A 12,147-nucleotide genomic window follows, 5' to 3' on the forward strand; every position below is an offset into this window, starting at 1 on the left:
CTACCATCACAGTGCGATCTGCATCTTTCCATAAATATGTGAAGAATATATATTAAAATATCTCTAATGTTAGATGCGACGATAATTAAGCAGGAATAAGATGACACACGTATCCCCTCCCAGGGGCCAGCCTGTTTTAGCTCGCAGTGACAGGTCACTGTGGGAGATTTATGGAAAAGTCGTGTCTGCTTCCTATCACCACAATTCTGGCTTCATTTGAGCTGAAGATTCTCCAGAACGGAGCGTTTCACATCAATCCACTCTAATTGACAGCGTGCAAACAATTCCTCTTTAAAAGTAAAGCTGTTTCCAGACTTCCAAGTCAAATACTTACTGCTCTGTCTTGTCTGTTTGAAATTTAAAGCTCATTTTCCTCTTCATTCTTTCTAACTACATTATTGCGGTACCTTTTATGACTGAGTCATAATGACACACTTGTTATCCAGTATATGGACACATTCAATGTATTAGGAATTAATAGACTGAAATATCCATCCATTTTCCAAGCTGCTTCTCCGTCAGGGTCGCGGGGGGATGCTGGAGCCTATCCCAGCAGTCTTCGGGCGGAAGGCCGGACACACCCTGGACAGGTCGCCAGTCCATCGCAGGGCAGACAGACAGTCACTCACACCCAGGGGCAATTTAGCATGTCCAACTGGCCTGACTGCATGTCTTTGGACTGTGGGAGGAAACTGGAGAACCCGGAGGAAACCCACGCAGACATGGGGAGAACATGCAGACTCCACACAGGCAGGGAATCGAACCCAGGCCCTCATTGCTGTGAGGCGACAGCGCTACCCACCACACCACCGTGAAATAGTCTAATCAAAAACATAATCCTAAAAAAACATAATCTTGTAATGTACTAACACTTTATTATCCAACTCTAATTACAATGAATTCAGATTACATGGCAGTTACTATACTGGACTGTTCTCAGTCTAGCAGTAATACTGATGTTTTACTGGAATAAGCACTGCTTGGTCTGATCCACATGTACCAGCGCAACACACACTAACACACATGCACTAACACACCACCACCATGTCAGTGTAACCTGCAGTGCTGAGAACGTTGAACTAATGGTTGAAACTAGTGGTAAGTGGAACCGACAAAGTACAGTGAGTGTAGACACATGGAGGTGTACTTAATGAAGTGGCCGGTCTGTGTATAAAGAAGTATAGAAAAAAGTTCTCTTATAGTTCTAAATGATAAATAATGTTCATCCATTATTTGCCTACATTAGTAGTTATTAGTTACAGTTTAGCGATTTGTGGAAGTCACATTCAATAAGCTCCAGGCAGGTGAATAATCACTACCATTACTCTGTTCCACAGTGACACCCGCAATGCATGGAGAACGCGAAGGAACCCTTAAATCAGAAGAGACAGATAATCGTTACTGTACACAGGTAGGTAATAGGCTCAAAGAAAGCATGCAGTTCAACATATCATTAACCACAGTTAGGACAATAAATCCTCTAGAATCTGGAAGGTCTGCATCAGAGGCAGAGCTCTTTATTGGGCCACAGACGTAACCTACAGTAAATGAATAATAATAATACAATCTATTAATTTTAGTTTATTTTTAAAGAACTTGAAGATAAATAAAAAAACTGGCACATGTACATCTCTACATTGTTATTTCGAAGTTTTGTTAAAAGCTGTGAGATGTTTTTTTTTATACTGTGAGAAATAGGCGAGTTCGGCTGGACACCACAGCTTGAGGAGTTTAGTTTAGTGCAGAAACACATTCATTCTTCGTTCCTCAGCCTTGCCATCACGTCTCCCCAAGTTCACACTATACTGTGATAGCAGGGCGTCACCTGGACGAGGCGCTGCTGCTGCTCTAATGAGGTATCTCTGCTGTGCTACAAGTGAGTTACGAGCGTAAGGTGAAAGAAGTGGAGGCAGCAGCTCGACCAATCATATCAGAACTCTCAAGTTGTAAGCCAATCATATCAGACCATATCAAACCAGTTATTGGCATCTTTTTGTGTTCTTATATGTTTTTATATTTCTCTTTGGTATTTGGAAACAGTGACGCCAGTACTTGCCCTGGTTTTTACAGTAAGTTAATGACAGTGAAAACGTCTTTTGTTAGTGTTGATCGTAATGCAATTTTATATCCTTCAATTCCTCAGCCTGAAGAAGGAAATAGATGTAGAGGCAGCAGCTCTGTTGAAGGCCAGTCACATAAAACCACTTATCAACACAAACAAAAAATATTTAAATGGACTACTCGGGAATCTGAGTTCAACATGAAAAAGTTATTATATATTAGTAAATAAGTGATACTTTTTTGATCCCACAACCAGGGAAATTCCACATCCGCATTTAACCCACCCGTGAAGTGAAACACCACATACACACTAGTGAACACACACTAGGGGGCAGTGAGCACACTTGCCCAGAGCGGTGGGCAGCCCTATCCACAGCGCCCAGGGAGCAGTTGGGGGTTAGGTGTCTTGCTCAAGGACACCTCAGTCATGGACTGTCGGCCCTGGGGATCAAACTGGCGACCTTCTGGTCACAGGGCCAGATCCCTAACCTCCAGCCCACGACTGCCCCATAATACCTTGTAGTCGTGGGCTGGAGTCCATGACTGAGGTGTCCTTGAGCAAGACGCCTAACCCCCAACTGCTCCCCGGGCGCCGTGGATAGGGCTGCCCACCGCTCCGGACAAGTGTGCTCACTGCCCCCTAGTGTGTGTGTTCACTATAGTGTGTATGTGGTGTTTCACTTCATGGGTGGGTTAAATGCGGAGGTGGAATTTCCCCGTTTGTGGGATTAAAAAAGTATCACTTCTACTAAACACAGGAAGAGAGGGAGTGACATAAGCTAAAGCAGACCGACAGGGCTGAATGAGCAGATCTGGTGGAGGTTAGTAAGTAAGAAGAAAACGAGGGAGAATCGCTTCAGCTTTCATTTAAAATAATACTCAATTTCTTAAGCATAACTGTGAAAATATGTTTGTCATGATGGCCATGAAATTCTGTCACCTAGCTTATTAATCATGCATGCAGGGCAAAATCACACTCTTTCTGATTGCACCTACAGAGACTGAGCAGTTCTGTAATCTGTGTATTTGAATCATATACTGTATGTAGGACCATGACGTTCATCTAAGAGAGACGTTTTCACTGCTTCTTCACGTAGATTTGATTGATCTAGGTCTGTTGCATTTGGAGGGATTTGGTGTCATAGTAGTAGCAGCTCTTTGTTAAGTGTAAACCGCACAGACAGATGTACCGTATGCCAGATTTGACCAATTAGCCATTTTTGATCAATTTTCTTGCCGTATTCAAACATGACTGCAAGGACTGGATCAAAATACACATATGCCTATTTTCTGAAGATGCTTGGCTGGTGTGCAGAAAATCAGTGCAGGGATGACTGGTGCTGTACCTGTAGACTGACCCCAGTTTCTATAGCGTCATTCCTCATCCACACTTAAACATTTATGACAAGTGTGTGGGTTGAGCATCTCTAGATGCGCATTATTTTGATCCCCTTCGGCAGGAAGGTGGTCATGATGTTGCATGCCTGTCATGTTGCACGGCAGTTTGACACCAGCAGAAGTGGCCCAGATTAGAAATCATTCAGCTCGACTTACAGCTGGAATTTGAAACACTGGCTTGCTGGTTTTGTGGCTGATACGGGTAGATATCATGACTTTGGTTTTTCGTCAAGGGAGCACAAGGTTGATGGGTTTGTTCTGACTCACATACTGACTCTTAATCACCCACTTGGTAACCATGTGATATACTCATTATCAGAGCTGGAACGAAGTCCACAAACCATGTACTTGAGTTAAAGTCGAGACACCCAAGGTAAATATTCCTCCAGTAAAAGTAGAAGTTCCTCCCTTTAGACCTCCACTTGAGTAAAAGTACTAAAGTATTTCCCTTCAAATGTACTTAAGTATAAAGTAAAAGTACTAAAAGAGTAATTCTGGCTCTGATGTCCTGTTATCATTTTTATAACCAGACTGGCTTCATGAACTCATTTCAGGTGAAAGTCCTCCAGCGTCTCTCTTGGTAAACCAGTCTTTTAATAGAAGGTCATTAATTAGTGACGCTGACGTCTATTAAAATGATCAGAAGCACAAAACACTGAAGGTAAACAGTTTCCATCAGGGAGAACCGAGTGGCTCTGAAATCACTTTTTACACACAAGCAAAGTTTCAGTTTCAGATTTATTTACAACTTAGTTCCAAGTTTAAGTTGAATAAAAACTGCCTTTAAACTCAGGATCACAGATGAGCTCCTTTACTATGCTGATCTGTAGGCGTCTGTTCATAAACACAAACCAGCCCAAACTCATTTACTATAAAATGAAATGGTGTTTGTAGAAATTCAGAAAAAAGCCGCGTCAGTCTCGACTGCATATGTGTACATATTTCTATATTGTGCTCTATTTACACAAAGTTAGGTTAGTTCATCATTTATGTTGAACAGACTCTCCCAAAGTTTTACGCTGCTGCGCTGACGTTGAACCGCGTGCTGCACTGGGTCGGTATGACCAACAGGTCAAAACCAGCTCTAAACAAAGTGACCGCTGGGCCCTGATTGGTGCTCTGGCTTTGCGCTTCTTTCGTTTTGACATGTTACGTTTTAATACACACAGAAACCAAAAGGAACAACAGATTTCTCAAAATGTAGGAGGAAAAAGTCGGATATTAGACTCTGAAATGTAGTGGAGTGAAAGGAGAAAGTCGCCCAGTAACGGAGAAACTTCAGTACAGATACACGACAAAACTACTTAAGTACAGTAACGAATTACATTTACTCAGGACCTCAGTTACTGTCCACCACTGCTCATTATTAAGGTAGCAGCTCCCTCCAGTGTGTTGACTGCATTTGGAACTGGTCCAGATGATTTAGGACAAATACACCATTGCTTCCATGGAACTCTTTATCAGCACAGACTCTAATCACTGAGTGGCTCTTCCTGCTGGAACTGCTTAACTCCTGAGCTTTTTAATTCCTTCCCTTCCTTTCCGCTCATTCTGGAAACACTCATTCAGGATCTAGGATTGCAGTGGCTCTTTATTTGCAGTCTTTTGATAAACTTCCAGACCATGGGTCCTATGTCTCAGGGCTCACCACGCCAGGTTTCACTCACAGGGAACCTCATGACACTGTTTGAGTGTGGCATCTACATCCATCTGCCGTCATGACTTCAAGGGTGGGGTCAGAAGAACCACAGTTGAGCGACTATGAGCAGGCAGACCATTAGACAACTGTACATGCGGGAATATTGTTTTAACTTTTCTAGTTAAAGTCCAATTGGAAATGATTATAACAATGGAGGTCATTTCATAACTGAAGCTTGCAAAGAGCAATAACGAGAACTGAAATATGTTTGTTTGCTATTTTAAAGAAAGAGCCAATCATAGGATGGTTGTGTTGGTATTTTAGCAGGTCTTGAAATTTCCGGGGCTTTAGAGAAATGCATTTTAAAATGTGCAGTTTACTTTTGATATCATAAATAAGATTTTTACACTCTGCAAATTAAAGTTTTTCTACAGTCTCTTCTAAACCAGCATGTAAGTCTGAAACTCACTGCACCAGCAACCAAGTCAAGAAAAGTGAGACCAAAATATCGATAATAAAAGACAGAAAGGGTTAATAGTTGTATTTGTTTTATTACAGCTAAACCGCTCTCTACATAAACAAGTAACATTCATTAGGTAAACAATGTATTCCAAAGTAAATAATAAATAATTTATTTGATATTTTGTACAAACCAATAGTGGCTTGATATACATTATGATTTCTCTCGTAATGTACCATAAAATAATACAAGAATTTAAGGCAGAGAGAACTCATGCTTGCCAGTCGTACTGGTACGGCTAAAATGGGCCGACTCCCTTGTCTAGTGGTATGATTTTACTTCGAATTTGAAAATGGTGCAAGATGAGTGTTAACTGAGGGGCCATTTAACGTATACTGTAAAAGAAAGAGCTCGCAGTATGTGACTGTGTGCTTGGCCAAAATAAATAAACCCTAGGGCCCCAAGCTGAAGCAAATTCATCGTCATGGCTTAAATTCAGTGTAATCTCATCTTGGAGGTGGTTGAGATCAGTTCATGGTCCCTCAGTGCATGCGTGTGATGATTTCAGTCAGGCTCAGCGTGTATATATGCTCTGTATATGCCTTAGGAAGGGCCAGTGTCTGGACCACAGTGACAGTGAGTAATGGATCTGCAGTCTGTCTAACTATATGAAGGGTCTTTTACCAGGTATACGTCACAATAGAGCCAGAGTATATCCACACTCAGCTGGCATTCACTGTTTAAGTGTTTAATTGCAACAAAAAAAGTCAAATCTGACACAGCATGATAGATTCAGGAGATGGAATTAATGCCTCAACCATCTGGTACAGCACAAAGATCAATATGAGAGAACGAGAGACACGAGGACAAATAAAAAGATACTTGTTACAATGCAATGCAAGTGACAAGAGCTCTTTAAATAATTAATAAGGAAATAAATGTTCAATGACATGACAGTAAAGCATAATTGTCAAACAAATAGTAAAAATATATAGATTAAAATAAATAAATTCGGTTTTATACAAAAGGGGTGGGGGGGGCAGCAAAGATGAGGCAGCTGTGAGCTCACCTGCAAAAACAATTAATAGAACTTAAAAGGATAGTTAAACATTTTGGCAGTCGAGGTTTTCCTTCTACGTGCACAAATTCCACGGCTTTACTGTCTGTTATGCTGTAGGATGTAGGAATCTACAGGAACAGCTACACAACTCCCTTATAACAGCTTCAGTCCTGCCGGTGAAAATTCACGGAGGCGGTGGCAGGCCCGTCACAATTATTACATAATCGTAAGCTTTTACTGTCACATTTTAAGTGTAACATCAGAACGTAAATGACCTTTTCATCTACTTGGCTGTGGCAATAAAATAAAATTAAAAAATGCAAGAATAGACAGAATTTGTAAGTTCTGACTTATCGCTTTAGAGGGCAGCAGTGAGTCATATTTGGTTGAGCTTGAGTTATTATCAACAACTACCTGCCAATTAAGCCATTTTAGGCATGTACTTTAATAGTTGCATACAATTAAATTGTTTTTCAATTATTTATATTGCAGTTAATCGTCACTAATCATCGTAAAGCGTCATGATTCACAGGCCCTTAATATCTCAAATATCAATATTTCTCAAATAATTTACATATATCTGTTGAATATGTAAATGTTGCATCAGAACAGGGATCTCCTGTTTCAGTATTAAGATTCTGTAGATATTCCATCATGATAAACAGCCCATTCGGACTGTATGTAGAATGAGAGGGAGGAGGGAAAATAACAGTACTCCTCTTCATCAGTAAGAAAAAAAATACATCGTCAAAATGTTAAACTATCCCTTTAAAGAAACTCAGAGAGATGATCACCACAGCCCCGAGGACTATGAGAATATGCCAACTGTTAATCCAAACCATTGGAAGAGACATCAGGAGACCTATGCTGAATACAATGCCCGCTTTAACCACTTCCAGGCAGCCAAGACAAGGTTCGGATTTCTTTGTTTATGCATTTGTTTCCATTTCTGACCATGGGGGGTGTTCAAGTTGAATACACCCTGAACACGGTGACCACATAGACAGACAGAAATATATGATCACTGCAAATGAGCGCAGCTCAGGATAATGTGGTAACTGGGACAGTTGAATGGAAGTGGTTCTGATGTCTGAGAAGAAATGAAGGCTAATAATCAGCACAGGCAGCACGTTTAATACGAGAGAGCTTGAGCCAAAAGCAGATCCTCCTTCAACATAAAACTCAGTGCTTGGCTCCTGAAATAAAGCCAATGTGCCCTTAAGGAGGGCTCTAAATACAATCTAATTTCAGTGTCCCTTAAGGTCTGAAGGTGGATAGAATGGAACACCTCCATCATTCTTCTGTTATAAAACAAAATTCCTCAAGTCATTTACTTCATAAACACATCATACCCTACTCAACACTTCCAATTTTGTCTCTAATTTATTTATTTTTGCTCAACTGATGAATGACTCACAACAGATTAGATCATTTCAAAATGAGATTTCTGCATGATTTGCTCAAAACTCATTTTCTTTTAGAAATATTAGAAAGGAGAGCTGGGAGGAAGTAAATGCAAAGCTGGAATTAGAGGTGATTGCCGCTTCCGTTCCGAGCGTGCCTCATGGCTAGATCCTGTAATGGCATAAGGAAATGCTTTTTATACAGCATACAAACTACATAAGTTAAAAGCTTCATAAATTACCTGCACAAGAACGTTTAATTAAATAACATACTGACCCCTCAAAAGACCAAAACAATGTCTGAGGCCAGAGTCTTACGATAAGACGAGGAAAAACTGACCAAGATGAATCTGATTCCGTGATTAGGACTGAAAGTGTTTGTGGTGAAGCAAAATACCAAAAAAGAGTATAAAAGGTACAGAATAAGATAGTCAAGGGACGACACACAGAGCAGTGAAAAAACATCTTCAGTATCCACACAAAAAATCTCAACTGAAGTCACTCGCTGGGCAGGCAGCGTCCTGTTGGTTATGTACAAAAGTAAAACTGAAAATAGATATTTCTTCTCTGTACAGCATTTTTTCTTCTTCTTCTCTTCTTTGTACAAAAGTCTTTGTTCTCCCCCCCCCCAGCTGCTTTCCCTGCCCCATTCATATCTAAATCCTCTTGGAGCACACCAAATTTCTCTCGTCTCCCATGGATGGTGGTAAGGGCTAGTCTTTGGGTGGGGCGCCCTCGTGTGGTCAGTCCAGTGAGATGACATCGGGGATGGAGCCGTATATGACGGAGGCGGCAGCGTCTGAGCGTGAGCGGGACATGCTGCTGTGGGGGTGCGTGTCCCGCAGGCTGCTGGAGGACACCAGGCTGCTGCTGCTACCACTGCTGCTTCCCCCGCTGCCGTTCACTGGTGCCAGCGAACCGCTCACAGGTGTGCCCGCCTGCTCCAGGTACAGCTGCGAAGAGTTGTAGGGCATGAAGCGGTTCAGAAGGAGCTCGTGGTCTTCTGAAGCCGACGCTGAGGCCGACGCTGCGGCTGCAGCTGCCATCACCATGTTGTAATGCTGGAGGTGAAGGAACAGAAAGAGGGGAACTGATCACTAGTGGGAATGATCTGATCGTATATAGTAGAACATATAAGGAACAGCAGAAACGGAGTATGACGCGGATCCTTCACACACCCTACACTTTCCTTTTAATGCTTAGCTTTCCATGCGAAAGCAAGGAAAACGCAGTGTTCATCTATTTCAATTGTTAATCAAGCTAAACAATTTAAATGCCCTCAAAAGGCTCAAAAGCAATTATATTGGTCTTGCTATCTGTTTTCTGTTGGTGTTTTTTTTATTATTATTATTTATGTGTAACAGTCCATGTTCTGAATCAGCTCTGATATGGTGTCTGGCTTTTCTCCACCTGTTGTCACGCTTGTTACGCACAGAATGACTTTCTTCGCAAACATGAATACAGGCTTAAAAGATTATACTGTGACCACATCAGTTATTAAATCAAGAAAGACAACACAGCTATGGCAATGGCAGCCTTCATTACTACTTCACACAGTGAGCTTTAGCCATTTCATTATTTTAACAGAAAGCAATTTATAGTCTATAACAATTTATCAGACCTGTAGAAAACCAAACAGGGTTTTTTTTTTTTTTTAGTTTGGTTAGTGGCTTGTAGTTCAAACTTTTTGGTGTCTATTTATATTCTAATATATGCTGTATAAGTTAGTTAGTAGTCTAGGTTAAGTACAAGTTCTCCTTAATTTACACGCAGTGCTCCCTGCTTACTAAAACGATTAAGAGCTTACCGGATGATTTTCCCCTTGTAGAAATGAAAAGAAATTCAGATCTGTGGAACAAAAATAAAAGAACAGTAAGAGATCACAAAAATACAAAAAAAGATCACACTGCTTTTTTGATTTTTAAATCAAAATAGCAATGTCTGAAATCAGCAAGCAGCTATAGGTCTTGCAGAAAACATAACAGCCTCTGCCTTACAGGCAGTTTAGCACATACCTGACAGGTCGCTGGTTGTGTGGTAATAGTGGCGGTAGTCCTGAATGAGAGGAGGGGGAGGGGGGATGTAGTTTGTTTCCACCGCTGGCATGCTGGGAGCTCGCGTCACTGGGGATGCCTGATGATGAAGATTCAACACCCTGCAAGCAAACAAAATCTTAATGAAAAATAAACAACTGGAGCAGTTTTATGCAAGTTTGAATCTTTTAACTGGAGTGTAAAATCCTTAGTTAACACTAGTTAGTTTTAAATGGGCCTTGTACTACGTTTGGTTGCATCACAAATCCTTAAATCTTAGCTAGTAACAATTAACTAATGCATATGTTGCTTTACCATGACAACCCGTTCAGAACCGCAACCAGGGAAACATAAAAGAAGCTTGCGCTGATTTCGGCATTCCATTAAAAGAAAGTCCAGTGTAGGAGAGAACGATGTGTACAAGTTAAACTGAATAAAACTGAATATCTTCCTTGAACAACAGTCAGTTTAAAAAAAAAAATCAGTTTAGATGTTTCAGTCTCACTAAACTGATCTATAGCTATGTAGATATGAGCTAAAACCAGGGAACTGATTTAGCTTTAAGTACAATTAAAGCACAAAGCATTTAGTGTTTCTATCCTATCTGTTCCACTGATGTCTCTAACACGTCGATCTTATTCATGGGTAGGTGTAAATATTCAGCAACAACTTGGCTCAATATAAAAACTACTTTGTGTGGTGCAACCCATATTGGTTTAGCATAACTGGATAAATCTAATCTAAGGAAACACATTACAGCTAGCACAACGTTAGAAGTAATGTACAGCTTTTGCAACTGGCTCCGGCTCCAAATTGAAGTCATTCTCTTGTAGAAAAAGCGGAAAAATGAAAACTAAAACTGTAAAAATGTTTAAAAAATGTAAAAAAAAAAAAATACTAATAATTTCAGGCTTCTTGAAGACTTTGCCAGTCATCATTGCCAGTGAATCTGCACTGTTATTGACTGACCCTTTGCTGACAGGGGGTGAAGTTGGTGATAGAGATGGACAGGCTCGTTTAGGTGGAGGCTCTTCATCATTATCATCTTCTGAGGAGCTGTCCAGAGTCAGGTCAATCACTTCCACTTTTTTACTGTTACTACTGCTGCTATTGGACGAACTGTTTCTGTGGTCAGACACAACTGCTCGACACGAACCTGAAACCAAGCAAACAAAAAGAAATACTGGACTAGGAATGAGCCAAAGCATGCTATAGACCTATTGACCACCGGAGCTCAGATAAATTGTAATAGGTTTAGGATGCTTGTATGCACTACAACAACAACCCAACACAGCAGCTATCAGAGGGCAGGAAAATGAGCAGTTGTTGTGTTTACCCTCCAGGCCATTAGAGGAGGCAGACACCTCCTGCACCACCTTCTTGGATCTCATAGGAGCCCAGCTGCCATCCTCCTTAAACTGGATCTCATCACAGTCTACACAGCTGTTCAGTATCTCCATAAACAACCTGCACCCAAAAAAGAAACAGGATCTCCACATTGTTCTTCTTCACTTACTAACTCTGTTTGCAGACGTAAAAAGACAATTTGAAGACAAGACATTAACTAAGGCAACAAATGAAGTGAACACCAACTGTGTGTTTCTGTAATATTACACAAAAGCCAAATATTAAGACAGGTAAGGTTGTATTTCATGAAGTAAAGTTTTCTCAGCCAGGAAATTTAAGTCAAAAGCCAAGAATGTCCAATAATTACATGTGACTAGGCTTTGGCTTAGTTTCTACGTGAAAAGTCTTCCTCCAGATGATATGTAGTGACATGTTTAAACCAAGAACACTCAAGGGATCTAAAAAGGCTTGGCATCGGAAAGAGAACTGCTTCCCAGTAACAGGGGTGGGGGTGATGTGGCACTGACCCGTCGATGATGAGGTGCTCGTATGGGGCCTTCTTGTCACAGACTGGACACACCCAGGTGGGTTTCTTCTCGTTCATTTGGATGTAGAGCGTAGCATCGAAGCACTGCAGGTGCGAGCAGGTCAGCGCTCGGCAGGGAATCATCAACCGCATCTTCCCCAGCTGCCAATTACATCAACACAGTCATACACAAGAGAATCACAGTGTGCCAGCATCATCA

The 12,147-nt window shown here is 41.1% G+C and overlaps 1 protein-coding gene across 2 annotated transcripts in view; it reads right to left on the reverse strand.

The window, feature by feature from the left end:
- Positions 1-6,285: 6,285 nt before the first annotated feature.
- Positions 6,286-12,147, reverse strand: part of pias1b (protein inhibitor of activated STAT, 1b) — a 29,157-nt gene continuing 23,295 nt past the window's right edge. For both annotated transcript variants that reach the window (XM_017691830.2, XM_017691838.2), the window contains exons 9-14: positions 11,929-12,089; positions 11,391-11,521; positions 11,024-11,210; positions 10,037-10,176; positions 9,829-9,869; positions 6,286-9,082 (exon numbers count right to left, since the gene is read on the reverse strand). In XM_017691830.2, coding sequence (XP_017547319.2) covers positions 8,765-9,082; positions 9,829-9,869; positions 10,037-10,176; positions 11,024-11,210; positions 11,391-11,521; positions 11,929-12,089 — 978 coding nt within the window. In that variant the 3' untranslated portion in view covers positions 6,286-8,764. The remainder of the gene's footprint in view (positions 9,083-9,828; positions 9,870-10,036; positions 10,177-11,023; positions 11,211-11,390; positions 11,522-11,928; positions 12,090-12,147) is intronic.

This window comes from Pygocentrus nattereri, chromosome 7 (assembly GCF_015220715.1).
Source record: "Pygocentrus nattereri isolate fPygNat1 chromosome 7, fPygNat1.pri, whole genome shotgun sequence".
Classification (NCBI taxonomy): Eukaryota; Metazoa; Chordata; class Actinopteri; order Characiformes; family Serrasalmidae; genus Pygocentrus; species Pygocentrus nattereri.